The 22,608-nt window shown below is 44.0% G+C and overlaps 1 protein-coding gene across 1 annotated transcript in view; it reads right to left on the reverse strand.

The window, feature by feature from the left end:
* LOC138439799 (ATP-dependent translocase ABCB1-like) overlaps nucleotides 1-22,608 on the reverse strand; it is a 102,186-nt gene that overhangs the window by 34,071 nt on the left and 45,507 nt on the right. The window contains exon 5 of the mRNA XM_070292395.1: nucleotides 1,607-1,778. Coding sequence (XP_070148496.1) covers nucleotides 1,607-1,778 — 172 coding nt within the window. The remainder of the gene's footprint in view (nucleotides 1-1,606; nucleotides 1,779-22,608) is intronic.

The raw sequence follows: 22,608 nt of genomic DNA on the forward strand, positions 1-22,608 counted from the left end.
AAAAACAAAGCTAAACATTTCCTTTTGGTGACTGGTATGAAGGAAAGGTACCAGTTCAAAGGTGGTGCAACATCTTTTGGCTGGTCTGTTTGAAGGGGCTTAACAAACACATGAGAATTTTACAGAGCTCAGACACACAGTAAGATTCTCTAGCCCAACTCATTACCGGCATTCACATAATTTGAAGCAGTCCTGCCGCAGGGTAAAGAATGTGCTCTTCAGGATCACACACACAAAAACAGTTCCTAGGATCCACAGACAGGTATCAGAGGATCCATAAAGACCCCAAATCGCATGCATATCTACGTGCATATTTCTGGGGGAAGGGATTCATAGCAATCATCAGAGACTTAAAGGTCCTGCAAAATCTATGTCACTAAATCCTGGAGTGCACAAACAGGCCTCTTCAAGGTCTCCATGACTTGAGTGCACACCAGGCTGTAAGTCTTTGTGCAGTTTAGTCGAAATCAATGTACACTTGACCAGAGGTGACTTGGGAGCTCACAGTTATGAGCCAGTTTCTCCTCAATCAAGTTCAAGGACGTGAAAGTGTGTGACACCCTAGTCCACTCACTTTCTCACTCTGCTAAGAAACTTGTTTTAGCTTGTTTCGGCCATGCCACGCAGTTTAGGAGATTTTAGTTCCCTGACCAAGGATTAAATCTGGGCCCTCAGCAGAGAGAGTGTGGAGTCCTAACCACTAGATGGCCAGGGAATTCCTAGAACTTAATTTAGGTTTCCTTTCTTGATCAGCCAAATGTCTTGCTTCCTATTTGACTGAGAAGACAAGTTCTACAAATCCTCATGTCCAAGTATTCCAACCTTTGAGCACTAACATTCAAATACTCTGTCTTCTCACCCGTTATTGTTGGTGAACTATTCACGCCTGTACTTCAAGCAAGTATTTCCTCTTAAGCATAACTTTCCTTCCTTTCTCAAGGACAGCACTCAAACGAATCTCTCCGTCTCTCCCAAAGCATCACTTTCTCTTCTATCTTGGATAATTTCTATCAGCATACAAACAATCTGTCATTCTCCCATCCTAAACACACACACAGCTTCTCTTGTCCCCATTTCTCCATTTCCATGTTTCCAAAAAGCCCAACCTGTGATGATGCCCAAAATTAAATTTCTGGTATTTACTGCCAAAACTGATCTCCCTCTATCTTCCTCATCTCAGTTGATAGTAACTGTATCCAGCTTATGCTGTTTCTCAGACTAAAAACTTTAGAATCATCTTGGATTCCTGTCTCCTGTACCCATAATCAATATGTCAGGGAACTGTGTAACTGATTCCTGCTTAATATTCAAATACCAGATTAGGTTCCAATACCTTTTCCTGAAACTGCCTGGGATATTTCTGCCTTCATAGAGTGCTCTCTTTTCCTATCTATCTCTACCAGCACTTTCACTGTATGTTCTAATGATTGTGAATATCATCTTCTCAAATTCATTACAGATATGAGCTATAGCCAGACCCCTCCATCTCCCACAGCACTAAACACACTCATGCATACTTGGTGAGGACTCCACAAACTTCACTGTGAGTCAATGAATGATTTTTCATCAAGCTTTCAAAACAATCAGTACCACAAACAACACTTACTTTCATTAGTCATGTTTGAAAAAGTTACGTTTCCGAAATTTCCAAAACCTGCAAAGCTATCCGTCATGTCTCCAAACACTAGCATCATGAGGGGGAGTCCAGCTCCGTGGATGATGGCAGCCAAAGTCCCCAGCACCATACACAACCTATCGAGCCAATTTGAATAGCGAAACTGAAAAAGGAGAAAATACAGACAACAGAAACAATTAGCACGATGTCATGCATGGTTAACTCTACTTTCCGAATGTATCCAAAATCTAAATAGTTACCTGTAGATTACTATTGCAACCACCTTGGCCTAATAACCTAAGAGAAGCAGGCATTTGCTTCTTTTTTTTTTTTTTTGAGTTTTGACATTCTTTATATTGGACTTAAGTCTATCCACTTAATAAAAAATTAAACTATAGTTGATTTACAATATATTAGCTTCAGGTGTACAACAGGTACTCAGTAATTTAATGGATTATACTCTAAACTTATTATAAAATAATGGCTATATTCCTTATGCTGTACAATACATCCTGTAGCTTATTTATTTTATACAGTTGGTTTATACCTCTTAATCCCTACCCCTATCTTGCCCCTCCTATCTTCCCTTTCCCCACAGATAATACTCTTGATCTCTGTATCTGTGAGTCTGTTTCTGTTTTGTTATATTCATTTATTTTATTTTTTAGATTACACATATGATAACATACAGTGTTGGTCTTTGGTTTATTTCACTAAGCATAATACACTCTGGGTCCACTCATGTTGTTGCAAAAGGCATAACTTCATTCTTTCTATGGCTGAATAGCATTCCATTGTATGTATGTGTGTGTGTATGCCACATCTTTTTCACCCATCTGTCGATGGACAATTAAGTTGCTTCCACATCTTGGCAATTGTAAATAACGTTATTAAGAACTTGGGTGCAGAGAGCTTTTTAAATTAATGTTTTCATTTTCTTTGTATCTATACCCAAGAGTAGAAGTGTGGTTCTGCTTTTACATTTTTGAGGAACCTCTATACTGTTTTCCACGGCTGTACCAATTTACAGCCATACCACCCTGAACGCGCCTGATTTCATCTTCCTTCTCTTACATATGAGGGCTTCATGAGAAAATGAATGTCACAGGACATTCTGGAACATTAAAGAGATCTATAATGGCTCAATGTAAGAAATATTGTATTTGTGACTCTGATTCCCAAGAGTGGAAGCCACTTTTCAGGTCAAGATTTTTCTTGGTTAAAACACCATGATTGCCAAAGGTCCCTCTGAGGACACCATTGAGGAAACATGTTTTGCTGCTTTCAGAAAGTGGCTTGGGTCAAATATCTGCTGCCTAACAGCACTAGCATAAATGTTAACTGGTATTAATGTAATTAGGCCTCCATGCCTGTGTGCATTCTCAGTCATGTTTGACTCTTTGCAACCCCAGCCCACCAGGCTCCTCTGTCCATGGGATTCTTTAAGCAAGAATACTGGAGTGGGTGGCCATTTCTTTCTACAGGGGATCTTCCCAACAGAGGAATCGAACCTACATCTCCTACAGCAGCAGGCGGATCCTTTATCACTGAACCACCTGGGAAACCAATTAGGCCTCCACAGTGAGAAGGAAAGGGAAAGCAATGAGTTAGATACATGCTTCCCAAAGACCAGAGTAGATCTGCATAAACTCTTTAATTGCAGGCAAACCACAAGAAAGAAAAGAGTGAGCTCCTGAGATGCAAACCTGATAAGAAGAGGACACAGTAAGGGGAGTGGGCTTGGGGCTGTGACAGGCCCACTTGGGAAGCGATTAATACTTCTCCCATTCGGGAGGATCTTCCTGACCCAGGGGTCGAACTCGCATCTCCTGCACTGGCAGGCGGATTTACCTTCTATTAAAGGCTATAAAGTGGAAAAGTGTCGAATTCCTCAATAGAGGAAGAAAAGATAATTGATATACAAGATTTCCCTCATCACCACTCCCAAAGTACTAACTCAAAAACTAATCACTGGCTGGAATAAAAGTAAGTGGGCCATGAATATAAATATTTACTAAATGGTATCTCTAATTTTCTTGAAGAGAGCTCTAGTCTTTCCCAGTCTATTGTTTCCCTCTATTTCTTTGCACTAATCACTGAGGAAGGCTTTCTTATCTCTCCTTGCTTTCTTTGGAACTCTGTGTTCAAATGGGTATATCTTTGCTTTTATCCTTTGCTTTTCGCTTCTCTTCTTTTCACAGCTATTTGTAAGGCCTCCTCAGACAGCCATTTTGCTCTTTTGCATTTATTTTTCTTGTGGATGGTCTTGATTCCTGTCTCCTGTACAGTGTCACAAACCTCCGTTCATAGCTTATCAGGAACTCTATGCCAAAGAATGCTCAAACTACCACACAATTGCACTCATCTCACACGCTAGTAAAGCAATCCTCAAAATTCTCCAAGTCAGGCTTCAGCAGTATGTGAAATGTGAACTTCCAGATGTTCAAGCTAGATTTAGAAAAGGCAGAGGAACCAGGGATCAAATTGCCAACATCTGCTGGATCATCGAAAAAGCAAGAGAGTTCCAGAAAAACATCTATTTCTGCTTTATTGACTATGCCAAAGCCTTTGACTGTGTGGATCACAATAAACTGTGGAAAATTCTGAAAAGACAGGAATACCACACAATCTGACCTGTCTCTTGGGAAATCTGTAAGCAGGTCAGGAAGCAACAGTTGGAACTGGACATGGAACAGACTGGTTCCAAATAGAAAAAGGAGTACGTCAAGGCTGTATATTGTCACCCTGCTTATTTAACTTCTATGCAGAGTACATCATGTGAAACACTGGGCTGGAGGAAGCACAAGCTGGAATCAAGGTTTCTGGGAGAATTATCAACGACCTCAGATAGGCAGATGACACCACCCTTATGGCAGAAAGTGAAGAAGAACTAAAGAGCCTCTTGATGAAGGTGAAAGAGCAGAGTGAAAAAATTGACTTAAAGCTCAACATTCAGAAAATTAAGATCATGGCATCCAGTCCCATCACTTCATGGCAAATAGATGTGGAAACAGTGGCTGACTTTATTTTTCTGGGCTCCAAAATCACAGCAGATGGAGATTGCAGCATGAAGTTAAAAGATGTTTACGCCTTTGAAGGAAAGTTATGACTAGCCTAGACAGCATATTAAAAAGCAGAGACATTACTTTTCCAACAAAGGTCCATCTAGTCAAGGCTATGGTTTTTCCAGTGGTCATGTATGGATGTGAGAGTTGGACTATAAAGAAAGCTGAGCGCCGAAGAATTGATGTTTTTGAACTGTGGTGTTGGAGAAGACTCTTGAGAGTCCCTTGGACTGCAAGGGGATCCAACCAGTCCATCCAAAAGGAGATCAGTCCCAGGTGTTCATTGGAAGGACTGATGCTGAGGCTGACTCCAATACTTTGGCCACCTGATGTGAAGAGCTGACTCATTTGAAAAGACCCTGATGCTGGGGAAGATTGAAGGCAGGAGAAAGGGACAACAGAGGACGAGATGGTTGGATGGCATCACTGACTCAATGGACATGGGTCTGGGTAGACTCCAGCAGTTGGTGATGGACAGGGAGGCCTGGCGTGCTGCGGTTCATGGGGTCGCAAGAAGTCGGACACGACTGAGTGACTGAACTGAACTGAACTGATTCAATGACTGAAGAAATCCAGTAATAAATACCGAAAATACAATTCAAGTAAAAAAAAAGGATATTCAATATACATTCTGCATGCTTTGACAGCATGGTATACACAGTAGAGAAGACACAAACTTGAGTGAATGGGTCATTCTGTCCTTTGCAGAAAAGCTTCATAAAGAAGGTGATGCTTCCTCCCAGATTCAAAAGCTTACCATGGGTTGAAAAGCAAGGAGGAGGACTTCCCTGGTGGTCCAGTAGTCTAGCAAGAAATAATGAGTGTGATTAAGAATAATTTGGAGACCAAGTAATGTAGATAGCACGTGGACCATTCTTTTATGACCTTAGGACAAAAGCAAGAGAGATGATGGTTACTAGAGATGGTTGTAATGCCAAGGGATAACTTCTTAAAGAAATTTTCTACATGTTTGTAGGTAAATGAGTCAAAGAGAGCATTGGTGAAAATACAGGAGGGAAACTGAGATGCAACAGTGTCCGAGAAAGTAAGAGAAATAGCTATTTTGAGAACCTAGAGTGAGGGATCATCAGCAGGTATGATAACTATTAGGAGAGACAAGATATTTCCTGATGCCCCAAGACTCCTCATATCTTCAAGGGGGTAGAGCTCCTTCCACAATGGAGGAATCCAATCTGTCATCACCTTTACCAAGCAATCAAACTCAGCATCATAAAAAAGTAGAATATATTGACATTTGATATTTCCAGGTGTGATGGGACATGAAGTACATAGCATTCCCTATGCAATTTTCTTACCATAAATATTTAACAGCCATGTATTAAAATCTTTAGACTTAACTCTCAGTACATAGGACTTCTCTGGTGGCTCAGATGGTAAAGAATCTGGTTATGCTTCAGGAGACCTGGGTTTGATCCCTGGGTCAGGAAGATCCTCTGGAGAAGGAAATGGCAACCTACTCCAGTATTCTTGCCTGAGAAATCCCATGGATAGAAGAGCCTGGTGGGCTACAGTCTATGAGCTTACAACAGAGTCGGAGATAACTGAAAGACTTTTACTTTTTTTAGCATATAAGAAAAGCAAGATGTGGAATAATAAGTTAAATGACACCAGAACAAAGTAATAAAAATTGTCCAGAGGGTGAAGCATTCATTCTATAGGAAAATTGGTATCATATTTTCAACATGTCAATGTTATTTTGAAAAAGAAGAAAACAGAACAAATCAATTGTAAGAGACACTTAGGGGAGCTAATTGTGAAAGTTCAAATATTAACTATTAGATGATACTGAGAAATTAACATTCACTTTGTTAAAGATAATCACTGTATTATGTTTTAGAGGAAAATCTTTGATAGGAAAACTTTTAAGAGACAGAAACGGAGGTACTAGAAAATATCATGAATCTCTAATTCCAGGTGAAATGTATGTAAAAAATGTTAACAACTACTAGTTATAGACAATGGTTATATGAGTAAGCACTTTCTATTCCACCTTTCTACGTGGATGAAAAATAAAAATAAAACTTTTTAAAAGGAGAAAAGGTTCTCCCATAGGGAAAGGCATGTCTCTTCATCTCAGGCTAGAAGGAATGAGCTAAAAGTGAGCACTGATACAAACAAGTATCTGAGAATGAGGACAAATTTGAAAAAGTACAAAACTTCATATTTATTTGTGACGTGAGGCAAGACTGACTTCTGGAGGGCACGTGGTAAGATTTTGAGAGGGTAACAGGCAGGAAGGCCAGGGGTCTCCAAATGGAGGAATCAGGCTGCAAGTGTCAGACATTTTTCCTCTCTCTTAAGCAGCAGGAGGAAACAAACAAGTTTTAGATTTTTTCCCCCCTTCTTTATACAAATTTGGCACCCCAGTAGTCTTGCCTGGAAAATCCCATGGATGGAGGAGCCTGGTAGGCTTCTGTCCATCGGGTCGCCAAGAGTTGGACACGACTGAGCGACTTCCCTTTCACTTTTCACTTTCATGCATTGGAGAAGGAAATGGCAACCCACTCCAGTGTTCTTGCCTGGAGAATCCCAGGGATCGGGGAGCCTGGTGGGCTGCCGTCTATGGGGTCACACAGAGTCGGACACGACTGAAGCGATTTAGCAACATACAAATTTAAAAAGAGGCTTCTCTTAAAATTCTGTGTTGCCATGACGACACCTGGCTCCACCTGAACCTAACTTTTCTCAAACCTTGAGAGAACCAATGGGTTTTTCTCATGGAAATGTTTGTCTTAAGCTATGTTAATGGACTATGAATTTACCCTAGCCTCTGTCTTCAAGTTGGTTCTGCCTAAGACTCAGAAGAACTTGACAAACTCATGCAAATGTTCTCTTAAGCTGTGTTAATGAGACTGTATTTGCTTGGAAACCTGCCTTTCTTCAAGACTCATATCAATCATTTTATGGCCTGGGACAACTCACCTTGTGCCAGTATTATCTCAAAATGCATGTTGTAGGTGAGGGGCCTGGTGCCAGTCTCTGAGTTTTGAGACGTTTCCTTTCTCTAATTAGCAGACTGCTAGTAGCAATATAACATCTGGCTAAAGACTAGCAGGGGGGCACTCTTTCTGCCCTCTTCTGATGTCTATGTCAGAAGCTTTCTATCTCATTTATTCTTTAATAAAACTTTATTACACAGAAGCTCTGAGTGATTAAGCCTTGTCATTGGCCCCGGATTGAATTCCTCTCCTCTGGAGGCCAAGAATTCCGGCATCTTTCACGGCTTAGCAACAACTTTTCAATTTGAGGGCAGTAGTAACACTGCTGAATAGGACAAAAGCTTCAGGGCAACGTCCCATCTCTGTCATTTACTCAAAAGGAAACTTTGGGGGAAAAAAATCTCTTAATAATCTTGACCTTCAGTTTCTACATTTATAAAATGAGGAAAATACTCATATACAGTAAGTTTCATATAGCTGTTATGAGGCTAAAAATGGTACTTCATAATAGAAACATTTATTAGGCGTATGATATAATACTAATATACAATATAAGCAGGTACTGTTGTTAGGTAGGTAGAATAGAGAAAAGGAGTCCAAAATGGGGTGGCTAAAGACAAGGAAGGGAAAAGCCCGCCAAAATAGAACAAAGGAAGGTCCCAGGACTGGAGTGAGGACCTCAGGTAAAACAAACGACACTCCTGGCTGGTCCAATTTACATAGGACAGGCCCAGGGAGAGAAAAACATAAAAAGAGGAGCCAAAGCTAGTTCTCTCTCTCCCCCACGCGCTGGGGCGCTCTTCACTTTGTCTTTGGATCCATGTGCCCTCAAGCCTCGAAGATGGATTTTTCCTGCTATCTTCTAAATAAAATAGAGCTGTAACACTGAGCTGTAACACTGATTTGTCTAAGAGCTATAACATGGTCCGTTCGAGACCTGAGAGCTATAACACAGTCTGTCCAAGACCCAAGAGCTGTAACACGCCAAGGGGCTTTAATGTCTGTCACTCCAAATCTTTGTTGTGACAAGACAAAGAACCGAGGAACATACACCCGCGTGACATCTATGGTGCTGTGACTTGGGTTTAACTTGGCTGAAACAACCTCCGCGCGGAAAAGGCCAAGCACAGCAGAAGCCCAGCTCAGCGAAGCTCCTGTGGTAGAAGTGGAATGTGAAGAAAATCCAGCACAGGGGAAGGCCCATCGTGTTGGAAACCGGGACAGTGAAAAACGAACTCAGCAGAAAGCTCACACGGCTCAGTCTCAGATTCCAGAAGACCTCCAGTTAAGGTAGGAGGTCCTCGCTCCTACGGCTTGAGGGACATGCCTATCGAAACCTTAATTCCTTTACAATCTCTCATTTCTTGCTTCCTCGAACCTCCCGTGAACAGGCGGGCGACAGGGGGCACAACTGAGGGACTCTGGAGAGGCTACTCCTCAGCACGTCCCAAAGGCGCTATCTGCTGAGGCCCAGAAGCTGTTACACAAGCCAATGGGGGTTCTTCTGTCCTTTCTCTTCTCTGTGCCAAGGATCAGACCAATGAAACTGTAAGCACTGGTCAGATATTTAGCAAGTTTTCCAGCAGGCTATGAAGGGGATTCCTTGGCACGTTTTCCCCACTGCTTTTTCCTCCTGTCCTTCAGCCCTCTCCTGGGACTTGAGCCCAACCAAAACCCAGAATGGCTTTGGGTACCCAATAAAGCTCAGGCTCTGAGGTCTCATTGCAAAAATTCATTGAGAGTCAAAGCGATAAGTAAGAGGTAGACTTGTTAAGATTCAGAGAGAAGTGCCCACTCTACAGGGTACTGGCCATGGAATGCGGCCTGGCTAGGTTTTGGGAGGGGGGTGAATTCATAAGCTAATGAGTGAAAGGATCATCCCAGCCACTGGGGAACCACCCACTCCTCCATCTTTTGACAGTCCCTTGAAACTGTCCTGCCACCTCTGGGTGTGTCTGTTGGCTTATAGATTGGGGATTAAGGTTTACTTGAATTTGACTTGTCATCTTGGACCCAGTTGGTTTTAATTGGTTTACGTTATACCATTGTGCTATGTCACTCTTTCAAAGGTTGTGCTCTGCCCCCTTTCCTCCTGTTTCATGCTCTTTTCCTGAGCCCCATCCAGACCCACAAGGTTGCCTCTACAATCTTCTGGAGAGACAACCAGAAAATAGCTGGCCTTGGGAGGGAAATACTGTATAATATCCAACCCCCTAATCCTACCCAGTACTGGTCACACTGGAGATCTTGGGGACGCCCAAATCCAGTCCGGGGGTCCCAGGAGGTCATCACACATTGACCTGCCTAGGGATCTGGTCCTCAAAAGGTTGTCATGCCTCAACCTGCTTGGGGATCCGCTAGTCCCAAGGGTCCCAGGAGGTCATCATGCCTCGACCTGCCCCGGGACCCAATTCTCGGGAGGCTGTCACGCCTCGACCTGCCCGGGGATTCGATCTCTAGGAGGCTGTCATGCCTCAGCCTGCCTGGAGATCTGCACCCTGACCTGGGGATGCCTGGCTCTCAGGTTGCAACAGTTCTGGGTACGATAAGCTTCAGAAAGACTCACCCCTAAGGTAGTCCACCCACAGAAACAGAAGGAAGCCTATTACTTGTGGGACTGTGCCCAGTCTCAACAATAACTCAGGAGCCCAGTGAGAACCCCATTGCCTTTCTGGAAAGGCTAAAAGAGGCCCTCCAAAAGTTTACCAACCTGGACTTAGACTCTTAAGAGGGACAGGTGATTTAAAAGGACAAATTCCTGTCCCAATGTGCATCAGATATCAGAATTAAGTTACAACAGCTACAACAGCAGGACCCTGCTGCTTCTTTAGATGAGATGGTCCAGACAGCCATCAATACCTTTTATAACAGAGAACAGGAGAAGGAGGCCAAGGCCCAGGAGAGGGAGAGAAAGAAAGAGACAAGGCATGCCTAGATGCTGGCCGCCCTCCAGAGAAGCTCTATGGCAAACCCCAAGTCCTTGAAGGACAAGGCATGAGACAAATGCCTGATCTGTAGACAGGCGGGGCTTTGGGCCAAAGAGTATCCAAACCATGACAAGTCTCCTAGAATGGCTTGCCATAAATGCCATCAACTGGGACATTGGGCGGCACTCTGCCCTGGGGACCCAAGAGCCTCAAGGTCAAGCACCAAGCCTACCCTCACGATGGTTCAAGAGGACTGAAGTGGCCCACTCCAGCCAGCCCGCCTGTCACAGATAACCATCACAGGGCTGGAGCCAAGGGTACAACTGGATGTGGCAGGCAGGTCTGAAAATTTCTTGGTTGACACAGGGGCCACCTACTCTGTCTTGATCTCCTACTCTGGAGCCTTCTCCTGCCAAACCTGTACCATTTGAGGTGCTACAGGAAAAGCAACTACTAAAAGATTCACCCAAGCACTTCTTTGTTGCTGGGATGGACAAATATTTTCCCACCAGTTTCTGGTGGTCCCTGAGTGTCCTACTCCCTTATTGGGAAGAGATATACTCACTACACTGGGGACCACCCTTGTGATGGGAAGTTTTTCAGCCCCTAGAGTCTACAGCTCCTGGTTACTACTGAGGAACCCATTACACCTTCAATAGACAGGGACCAAAAACTATGGGAAGACAAAATTAACCCCCAGGTGTGGGACCAGGGGATTCCTGGACAAGCCCACCAAGCTGAACTGGTCATCACTGTCCTCTGAGATTCCACTCAGTTTCCTAACCGGAAACAATATCCTCTCAAAAGAGAGACTCGGGAGGGACTACAGCCTTTAATAAATAGATTCCTTGCTTGTGGGCTATTGGTCCCCACCAGTTCGCCATGTAACACCCTAGTTCTCTCAGTAAAGAAAAAAGACGGAACCTGGCGAATGGTTCAAGATCTCCGGATCATAAATGAAGCTGTAGTCCCCCTCCATCCCACAGTACCCAATCACTATGTAATCTTGGGAGAAATCCCACCCAGTGCCAAGTGGCTTATAGTCTTGGATCTCAAAGATACATTTTTTTGCATACCACTGGCTAAAGAATCCCAGTATCTTTTTGCCTTTGAGTGGGAGGCCCCAGGAGAAAAACACCAACAGATGACTTGGACAGTATTACCTCAGGGGTTCAGAGACAGCCCCCACCGTTTGGACAGGTCCTTAGCCGGGATCTCCTAGATCTGGACCTGGGACCTAATGGGAAAATATTACAATATATAGATGACCTACTAATCTGCTATCCAGATGAGAAAAGTGCCCAACAACATGCAATTCAGGTTCCAAACTTCTTGGCAGAAAGGGGATATAAAGTCTCCCGTGCTAAGGCACAGATGGTTGAGACAAAGGTCACTTACCGGGAGTTCAGATTACACACGGGTCCAGGAGGCTGTCCTCTGATAGGGTACAAGGAATCCTCCAGTTGCCCTCCCCTACGACTCGAAAACAATTGCGAGCTTTCCTGGGGCTAACTGGGTATTGTAGAATCTGGATACCCAACTACGGTCTAATTGCCCAGCCCTTATATGAAAGCTTAAAGGGACAAGATGATTCAATCCCACTGATATGGGGAACTCCTCAAAAGAAGGCAAAGGCTTAAACAGTTAAAACAGGCCTTAACTCAGGCACCTGCCTTGAGGTTGCCAGACCCAGAAAAAGCATTCCAACTTTATGTCCACGAAAGAGAGGGAATAGCCTTGGGAGTGTTAACTCAGAGGTTGGGATCTGAGCCCCAGCCTGTAGCTTACTTATCCAAGAGGCTCGATCCAACCACCTCAGGCTGGCCCCCTGCCTTCGAAATCTTGCAGCTATTGCAATCATGATAGAAGATGTTTTAAAACTCTCCTTTGGGGGCAAACTAACTATTTTTATCAGCCACCAAGTAAAACAACTCCCAAATGGGAGAGGCCATTTATGGATGTCTGATCAAAGAATCCTCAGATATCAAGTAATGCTGATGGAAAATCCAGGCCTTGCTATACCCCCTTGTGAGGTTCTTAACCCTGCCACCCTCCTGCCTACCCCTGAGGGCTCTCTCCCCTTTCACTCTTGTCTAGAAACCTTGGACTACTGGACAAAACCCCGAGAGGGATTGTCAGAAGATCCTCTGACCAATCCTGAGGAAATCTGGTACACTGATGGAAGCAGCTTTGTCTCGGATGGAAAAAGAAGAGCCAGGTATGCAGTAGTCTTCAATTTTGAGACCACAGAGGCCAAGCCTCTGCCACCAGGTACTTCAGCCCAATTAGTGGAGCTCATAGCCCTGACTCGAGCTTAGGAGCTGGGAAAAGGAAAAAGAATAGCCATTTACACTGACTCCAAGTATGCCTTTCCGGTGCTACACACACATGTGGCTATTTGGAAAGAAAGGGGCCACTTGACCACCCGAGGGTCCCCAGTCAAATATGGTGATCAGATTCTTAGACTCTTGGAGGCAGTCCATCTGCCCACCGAGGTTTCAGTCTCCCACTGTAAAGGACACCAAAAAGGGGACACAGAAGTGGCACGAGGGAACCAAGCAACTGATCAGGCAGCTGGGAGAGCAGCATTACAGAACCATGACCTAATAGGGATTGCCATCTTAGTTCCACAGACTAATTTGCCAGAAACTCCTTCATATACTGAAGGTAAGACTCTTAAAGCTAAGAGTGAGGGCTTTCAAGAAGATCATATGGGGTGGTTCCAAAAGGAGGGACTCCTTTTTCTGCCTGGGACCTTCCAATGGAAGTTGGTTAACTCCTTACAAGCCACCACTCATTTAGGAGAAAAGGCCCTCCAAAGATTACTAGAAAGTTCCTTCGGAGGAACAGGCTTCCAAACAACTATAAGACAGGTGGTCTCCTCTTGTCCCACTTGCCAATTAAACAACCCCCAAGGAGCTTGAAGACCCCAGCTGGTCTAGCCCGTCCAATGATGTGAGACCTACCCAGGAGAGGACGGGCAGATGGACTTCACCCAGATGCCAGTTTCTCAAGGGTATAAATACCTATTAGTCATGATAGATACATTCACAGGATGGATTGAAGGTTTTCCCACCAGGACTGAGAAGGCTGAGGAGGTGGTAAAAAAAACTGCTCCATAAAATCATTCTAAGATTTGGTCTGCCCAGGTCATTACAAAATGACAATGGGACATCATTTACTTCTAAGGTCACCCAAGGGATCTCAAAAGCATTGGGCATTACTTACTATCTCCATTGTGCCTGGAGGCCTCAATCCTCAGGAAAAGTAGAAAGAGCCAATCAATTCTTAAAATCAGTGATAAAAAAGATAACCCAGGAGACCTCCCTGGGATGGAAGGAGGCTTTACCAATAGCTCTCCTCCGCACCCGCATTGCCCCTAAGGAACAGGTTGGTCTTAGTCCTTATGAGATGCTATATGGGAGACCTTTTGCTTATGTCAATGACCTCTTCCTAGATCCAGAGGTTCAGACCCTCCAGTCTTATACCATGGCGACTGGGCAAGTCCAACAGGATATACGCTTGTGGGGTATGAACCAGGACCCAAAAGATTCTAAGGAGTCACCACCATATGCTCCAGGGACTCAAGTCCTAATTAAAGCATGGAAATATAAGTCCCCAAAGGCTCAACTCCAGCCCACATGGAAGGACCCCTACCCTGTAATACTTTCTACCACCACAGCAGTCAAGGTACCAGGACATACTCCTGGATTCACTACTCACGAGTCAAGCTTTGGAAGAAAACAGAGGAGGACACTCCATACACCTGTGAGCCTCTGGGAGATCTCAGATACCTGTTTAGGACTACCAATGAGTGCCATTCTAATGAACACCCCCAAAATTAAGTTTCTGGGGATAAGATGTCTCAGGATAGCTCTAAAGAGTCAACACAGCTTGACAGAGATTGTACTCCAAAACAGACAGGAGATAGATCTTCTGATCCCTGAACAAGGAGGGACTTGAGGCATCCCGGTGATGCAAATTTAAAATTGGTTAATGCCCCTACTAGTCCTTGTTATGCTATATTGATGATGCTTATGCTTATTCCATGTACTGTCAACTGTCTAACCTGTTTTGTCTCTGCCCAGGTCAACCAGCTACAACATGCAGTGCCAGTTCAACAAAGATATAAAACTACAGCCGACCACAGAAAATATCACACATCCTTAGATGGAAACCGCTATAAGGACTCTGAGGCTTGAGACTAGCAAGAGGGGGAGGCCCAATACCCCTTGCCGTCCCAGTTCAGCAGGAAGTAGCCAGAAAGACCTCGATGACCCTATTCCCAAAGAACTGGGCCTCTCATCTCTTGAGGGGGTAATGTTAGGTAGGTAGAATAGGGAAAAGGAGTCCAAAATGGCAGTGGCTAAAAGACAAGGAAGGGAAAAGCCTGTAAAAATAGAACAAAGGAAGGTTCGAGGACCGGAGTGAGGACCTCAGGTAAAACAAACAACACTCCTGGCTGGTCCAATTTACATAGGACAGGGCCAGGGAGAGAAAAACATATAAAAAGAGGAGCCAAAGCTAGCTCGCTCTCTCTCTCCCGCACGCTGGGGTGCTCTTCTTTTTGCGTCTTTGGATCGAAGTGCCCTCACGCCTCAAAGATGGATTTTCCTGCTATCTTCTAAATAAAATAGAGCTGTAACACTGATTTGTCTAAGAGCTATAACATGGTCCGTTCGAGACTTGAGAGCTATAACACGGTCTATCCAAGACCTGAGAGCTGTGACATGCCAAGGGGGCTTTAATGTCCGTCACTCCAAATCTTTGTTGTGAAAAGACAAAGAACCGAGGAACATACACTCGCGTGACACTGTCATCAGTTTTAGAAATATAAAATAAGATTCTTCAGGGGGTTACAGTGAGGAGTCAAGTAGACCCCCCAAAAAAGTAACACATAGGGTGAAATGTAAGAAAGTGAAAGTGAAGTCACTCAGTCATGTCCGACTCTTTGCAACCCCGTGGACTGTCGCCTACCAGGCTCCTCCAGCCATGGGATTCTCCAGGCAAGAACACTAGAGTAGGTTGCCATTTCCTTCTTCGAGGAAATTTAAGACAGAAGTTTATTTACAATTAGAGCCCTTTAAATACAAGGAAATGAAAACTGTTTGGTCAGATACTTACAGGGAAGAGAGAGCGGATGAGCCAGAACCACACAGGAGACAGGGTGATCAGCACTGAAAGTCAAGGGGTGGACTTCCCAGGGCAAAGAAGTAGAAGGTGCTGGCAGGGGAGAGGCTTAGGTAATATCCAGCAGGCAAGATGGAGAACATGATCTTACCATGGTACCTGGCTGGAGGCCAGCGTCAATGAATTCATTCATTCATGCATGCATTCATTCAACATTCGAAAAATGTTTAGTAAGCACCTAGTAAGGATTAGCGTGGTTCTAGGTACTAGCAACATCCGTGACTAATACAAGCTATCTCTCCTCATAAAGCTTATATTTTACTAATATGCAAATAGTTAAAGAGAAAATAGACATATTCAATATTCATTCACAATATTCAACATTCATTCAGTAAATCAGTCCCTATTAAAGTTCCAGGCACTGTTCTAGGCACCTGGAGCACAGCAATGAAGAAATCACACCAAACCCTTCTGCCCTCATGGAGCTTAGATTCAAGGAGAAGATGAAACATAAACAAGGAACCAGACAGTGGTTAATTATTCAGGAGAAATATCACACGGAGTGAGATGTCACAGTGACAAGTAGCTGGCTCAGATTGGCAGGGCTGGGAAAGTCACTATGAAAAGGCAACATCCGAGCTGAGTCATCAGTCATAGGAAGGAAAAAGTCATGTGACGATCTGGGAACAGAGGATCCCAGGCAGAAAGAACAAACACAAAGATCGTGGGGTGCCCTGACCTTTTCTCATGACTTCAGACCATTGTCTAAGGAGCAGAGCATGTTCTAAAGTTAATGGACCACCTGGTGTTTTTCACCTTGATCAGTTTCTGATCGTCCTGTCATGGGTTTGGGTGTTTCACGGCCTTCAGGTTAACGGGACATGGAGGCATTCTCTTTGAATGTTAAGAAACTGGAACAGCCAGTATGGTTATAGATTACTGGAGTGAAATGCTTATGCGAAAAATAAGTGGAGATTGGAATTAGATTTTTAGAAGAAGAAACTGAGGCTTTTTTTTTTCTTTTGACCCTACACTGACTAGGTAATATTTTTCTACCTCATTAGGACCAACATGGCCATGAATCTGACCTCCATCAGACCAGAGTCTCATCGTGTGTTGATTTTAGTGTATTATTGATGTCGGGGATAGATGGGCTCCAGATTAGACATTTCTGGCCTTCTGTTTGCATTTCATGGGGCATGAAGAAGTAGGCTTCAGGCTGGATGCTTACAACTGTTAGCATTTCTGAGAAGAGACAGGTGGCTTCAGTCTAGGTATTTACAGTCAGCCTCCTATTTGCCCTTTGAAATGAAAGTAACAACAGAGAGTAAATAGCCAGTGTTTGTCTCTTGCAAACACTTTAAGGTAATAGTCATGGCAAGGATGAAGAGGGGGCAAAAGCCTGTGTGAGTAAAGGATTAAGGTATCTCTGCCCCTCAGACTTTTGGGACAAGGGAGACACTGCACATGCACAGAAAGGCTTCTTATGGGTAGAACTCAAGACATAATGCCTTGAAGGCATAATGCCTTCTCCTAGAAGCCTTCACTTCGAGATCCATCTTGGCTGAGGGGTGAGTGTGTACCCAGGGGAAGGTCCCAGCGTAGGTCAGGTGTGGGAAAAGAAACCAGATAATTGGGCTGAAGGAAGACAAAGACTCAGAAGAACTGCCCTAAATGACTGCTATAAACGACTTGACCGCCTCTTTACTGCGCTCCCCCTCACTGCGGGGGAATGCCCACACCCTTTCTCTGCCTTGCTTCTATCTTAACAAACCATTTCTCTGTGTGCTCTCCCACCTGTTGTTATGCTATGTCTCTAATAGTAAATTTTATATTGGCATTTACAAAAAAAAAAAAAAAATCCCAGGGTGAATACAAGCCCTGTGTGTTTCAAAGACCAGACATGATGATTACTGTGGACAGAAGAAGGTAGAGGAGACCTGTCTGGTGTGAAATTAGAGATGAGATGGAGGTCAGGCTATAGATGGCCTTGATGGCCAGAGGAGGGAGTTTGTTTTTATGCTAAACCTCCCATCTGAGGGTAAAATAAAGGGGTTTCAGGTAGGAACTGAGGTGACTTGATGTGACTACCATGGGTAGGGCAATTTGTAGAGGAGCTAACGTGGAGCAGGGGGACGAGGAGGTAGAGAGTGGTTGACAGAACCAAGTCCAGAGCAGGAGTGGGAGGCAGAACAATGCCCCACCTCCCGAGCTTGACCACATCCTAATCGCAGGAACCTGTGAATATGCTTCCTTATGTGATAAAAAGGACTTTGCAGACATTAAGGATACTGAGATGGGGAAATTATCCTGGATTATCCAAGTGGGCTCAATGTCATCATAAGGATCCTTATAAGAGGGAGCCACGGGGATCAGAGTCAGTAGTAGGAGAAATGATGAGTGAAGTAAGGAAGGGGCCAGGAGTCCAAGAAGGCAGGAAGCCTGTAGAAGCTGAAAAAGGAGGGAAACATTCCCTCTTGGAGCCACGAGGAGAATCCAGCCCTGACGGCACCTTGAGTTTAGCCCAGTGAGACTTTGAGCCCCAGAACTATACGATAATACATTTGTGTTGTTTTAAGCCACTAAGCTAGCAGTACTTTGTTCCAGCAGCAATAGAAAATAAATACTCAAAATAAAATAAAAAGGATGATAAGGAAGAATGGCCAACCAAGAAGGATCAGAAGTAGCTGGGAGGAGCAGGGGGAAGAGGTTCATCTGAGTTTACAGCAGCAGAGATGGGCGTCCACCTAGATGATAAACCAAAAATCTTTGTTCATAAAGTAAATTACTAAAGGAAGGTAGGGATGAACTGGAACTGAAGAGGTCAAAGAATGCAGCACCTAGGAGATGTTAATAAGGTGACCAAAATAAAAGAATGCGGAGAGCACAGGTGAACAAAGGAGAAGCAATCAAATGCCAAGGTTCTCAATGGAGAAGCAGAAGTGACTAGAAATCAGTAGAAGGTGTATCGCTGCCAATGGATAGAAGGTATGATAACTGCAGAATGAAACAAATATGGAAGGAGTTCTGCACGAAAATGATTCAGAAATGGCCATGTGAAACTAGAGAATGGCCAACAATACCACTGACTCCAAGGATTGGGGGTGGAGGAGCTCTAAGTCCACAGGCAAAGGTGACACAAGAACAGAACCAAAGAACTGGGAGGAAAATGAGCAGACTCTGGCATCGCAGACGCAAACAGGAGGAATGAACATGGTGAACAGCGTCAAGTGCTACTCAAAAGTCAGCAGAGACTGTCCACTGAATTCGCTGAGTGGTGGGGACAGAGCCAAATTAGAATGTAAGAAGTGATTTGGAGGTGAAACAGACAGAGAGCAAAGTCACCTCCTATTTGTGAAGCAAGCTAGAGGAGGCTTAGTGAAACGGAGGGCATTGGTGAAATTAAAGATAGGTGACATGTAAATATCAATCAGAAAGACCCAGTTGAGAGGGAGAGAGGGAGGATACAGAAGAGAAAGGATAATCACAATAATGGGAGGTCCTTGAGAAAGCAGAGGACACAGGGGCCAAAGCACAGTGCACAAGAGCGGGATTAAAGAACCAGATGCTTCCTCTGCTAGAACAGGAGGGAGGAGGAAGCGACTGACCTGGGTACCGCGGTGTCTGTAGACTGAGAGAAGAGCTGAGGAACTGCTGTCAGGGGGCTTCCATTTGGTTTGTGAAATTTAACAAAAAGGGGAGGGGTCATCCACGAAGAGCTGGGGCTAGTGGGGAGACATGGGAAATTCGTAAAGGGCTTAACATACTCAGTGAGAAGACGAAGAGTAAAATTTCTGTGTGGGATACATGCTTCCATGAGGTTTTTCTCCAGCATCCATCAGATGTAGGGGTTCAGGCACCAAGAAAGCAGATGGTCGATCTGCCCGGGCTGAGCTTGACAAGTGACAGGTGAAAGGAAGTCTGCAGCTCAGGCAGGAGCATAACCAAAGTGATGATCATTGCTCTAAGGTGATAAGAGAAGGGGAACAAGAAGGGGCTGCTGGGAAATTGACAGGTCAGGGGACTCAGGATCCAACAGTGAGCACTGAGCTCACTGAAGAAACAGTGAGCAGATTGAAGACAGAGGAGTGGCTGGCTAGTTCTATCTAACTGCTTCCTAATGGCACTTTAGATGTAGAACAGTTTCAAATAACAAACCTAGGATCTAAGTGTGTGCATGGGTGGCTGGAATAAAGGGGAGGGAAAGAGCGGTTATCTTTATAACACCATAAAAGTCACCCAAGATAGTAGGAGCACCCGGGGCGGAGAGGGAGACACTGAGCCAGATGGTAAAGTCTCCAATGAGGAAGGACCAGGTGGCCACAAGGTAACTGCACCAAAGAACCTGTCAATTCCAAGCAAATAAAAATTTAACCAATCACATACTATCATAAATGATTAAAGCTGTTAAAGGCTCTGGCTCTAGTGTAAGCAAGGCAACCCACTCCACTATTCTTGCCTGGAGAATCCCATGAACGGAGGAACCTGGTGGGCTATAGTCCATGGGGTTGCAAAAGAGTCGGGCATGGCTGAGTGACTAAACAGCAACAAAATGTAGCAACAAAATGTTGCAACAAAGCCTGAGAGAAAATAAAGGCCAGTAGAAAATTTGAATCTATTCCTTACCTCTTTGTCATCATTTTCTCAAGACTGCTAAAAAAAGTCTTCTACTAGAAAAAAGTGAACAGGCCTGGTGTACAGAAAACTGTTAATACTGCAAGCCTGAGCCTGCATTCAAGGCTAGCCCTTGGCTGGCATCTAGAATTTGGATTTTGGGAAGAGTAACCATCACCCTAACTGATAGAAGTGGCCGAATGATTTGTACAAACAACGTGCTTTATGCTGAGGGTCTGCCTTCCTTCTGTGAGTCTGGAATTTTGGTACACGCTGCGCCTACATCATCAGCTTCCAGTCAGAAACCCTTGGGCACTGAGTCTCTATGGAGCTTCCCCGACAGCATTTCACACAGTGAGTCGGCACAACTCATTGCTGGAGGAATCAAGTCGACTCCACTAGACAGGACGCTTGGCGCTTCTCTTGGACCTTTCCCTTCCTTTTCCCACTGCTGATTTTGCTTTCTGTCCTCTTGCTGTAATAAATCTTAGCCATGAGTATGGCAATAAGCTGAGTCCTATGGGTACCCCAAGTAAATCATCCAAGCTGGGGTTCTTGGAAACTCCCAACACACGAGTTTTTACCTTAGCTGGAAATTTTTATTAATCAGCAATGCTAATAGCATCAGCATTTTACTGTCAAACATTCTTAATATGTCCCTGTCTATATGGGTTTTATACACAAGTTCAGTTTTCTGTGTCATTGAGAGGGTAAAAGGCAGGAAGGCCAGGGGTCTCCAAATGGAGGAAATAGCCTGCAAGTGTCAGACATTTTTATCTCTCTTAAGCGGCAGGAGGGAAAAAACTAGTGATATTTTTTCCTTTTCTGTGCAAATCTAAAAGGAGGTTTCTCTTAAAATTCTGTGTTGCCATAATGACACCTGGTTTCACTTGACGTTAACCATTGCCTTTTTCTTATGGAAATGTTTATCTTAAGCTATGCTAATATACTATGCATTTACCCCAAACTCTGTCTTTAAGTTGGTTCCGCCTTTTGGCTCAGAACCTACTTAATAAACCAGTATGTTATACTCTGAAATTGTTCCTCTAATCTATGTAAATGACACTATTTGTATGGTGCTCTGCCCTTCTTCAGACTTCCCCGGTGGCTCAGATGGTAAAGCATCTGCCTACAATGCGGGAGACCTGGGTTCGATCCCTGGATTGGGAAGATCTCCTGGAGAAGGAAATGGCAACCCACTTGCCTGGAAAATCCCATGGACGGAGGAACCTGGTAGGCTACAGTCCATGGGGTCGCAAAGAGTCGGACATGACTGAGCAACATTTACTATTTTACTGCCCTTCTTCAAGATTCAAGTTAATCCTTTTATGGCCCAAGATGAACCATTTGGAGGCAAGATTATCCCAAAATACATCTTATGGGTGATGGGCCTGGTGCCATTCTAAGTTTTGAGACATTCCTTTCTTTCATTAACAGACTACCGGTGACTATATAACATCCAGCTAAAGACTAACAGGAGGGTACTCTTTCTGCCCCCTTCTGATGCCTATGTCAGAAGCTTTCCCTATCTTCTTTATACTTTAATAAAACTTTGTTACACAAAAGCTCTGAGCGATCAAGCCTTGTCTCTGGCCTCGGATTGAATTCTTCTCCTCCGGGGGCCAAAAATCCCAGCGTCGTAATTCAACAACAAACTTTCATCACCTCCTTTAAGAGAAAGGCATGGGGAAAAGCCACATAAATATTTAGTATAGCTTTCCATCAAAAAGCTAAGAATATATTTCTTCCTTCCTATGACAACCTGAGCATTATGATTTACAGTGTGAATTTCTCAGGTCTGAACCTTGGCCCTGATGAGTATTCCTGGTCAAGTTAGTAAGTCTCACCTCCCTTTCATCTACAAAATTAGAACAATACTAGTATCTATCTCCAAGGGAGTTGCAAAGATTAAATGCATTCACACAGAAAATATTTATTGCAATCCATGGCATAAAAAGCTATATTTGTGTTGTAATTATTACCTGGCCTTCAAATTCCAGATTTCTATTCTTTGGTGGCCCATATTGGTTTAATAGTCTTACCTCTATGTATTAGGTCTGTTAAATGTTCTAAAACATAAGAGTAATTTTTTAAACTTAACTTACTTATAAAAAACAAAATTACAGAGGGGCAGTTCTAAGATAGCAGACGAATAGGATGGGGAGACCACTTTCTCCCCCACAAATTCATCAAAAGAACATTTGAACGCTGAGCAAATTCCACAAAATAACTTCTGAATGCTGGCAGAGGACATCAGGCACCCAGAAAGGCAGCCCATTGTCTTCAAAAGGAGGTAG

Source organism: Ovis canadensis, chromosome 4 (assembly GCF_042477335.2).
Source record: "Ovis canadensis isolate MfBH-ARS-UI-01 breed Bighorn chromosome 4, ARS-UI_OviCan_v2, whole genome shotgun sequence".
Classification (NCBI taxonomy): Eukaryota; Metazoa; Chordata; class Mammalia; order Artiodactyla; family Bovidae; genus Ovis; species Ovis canadensis.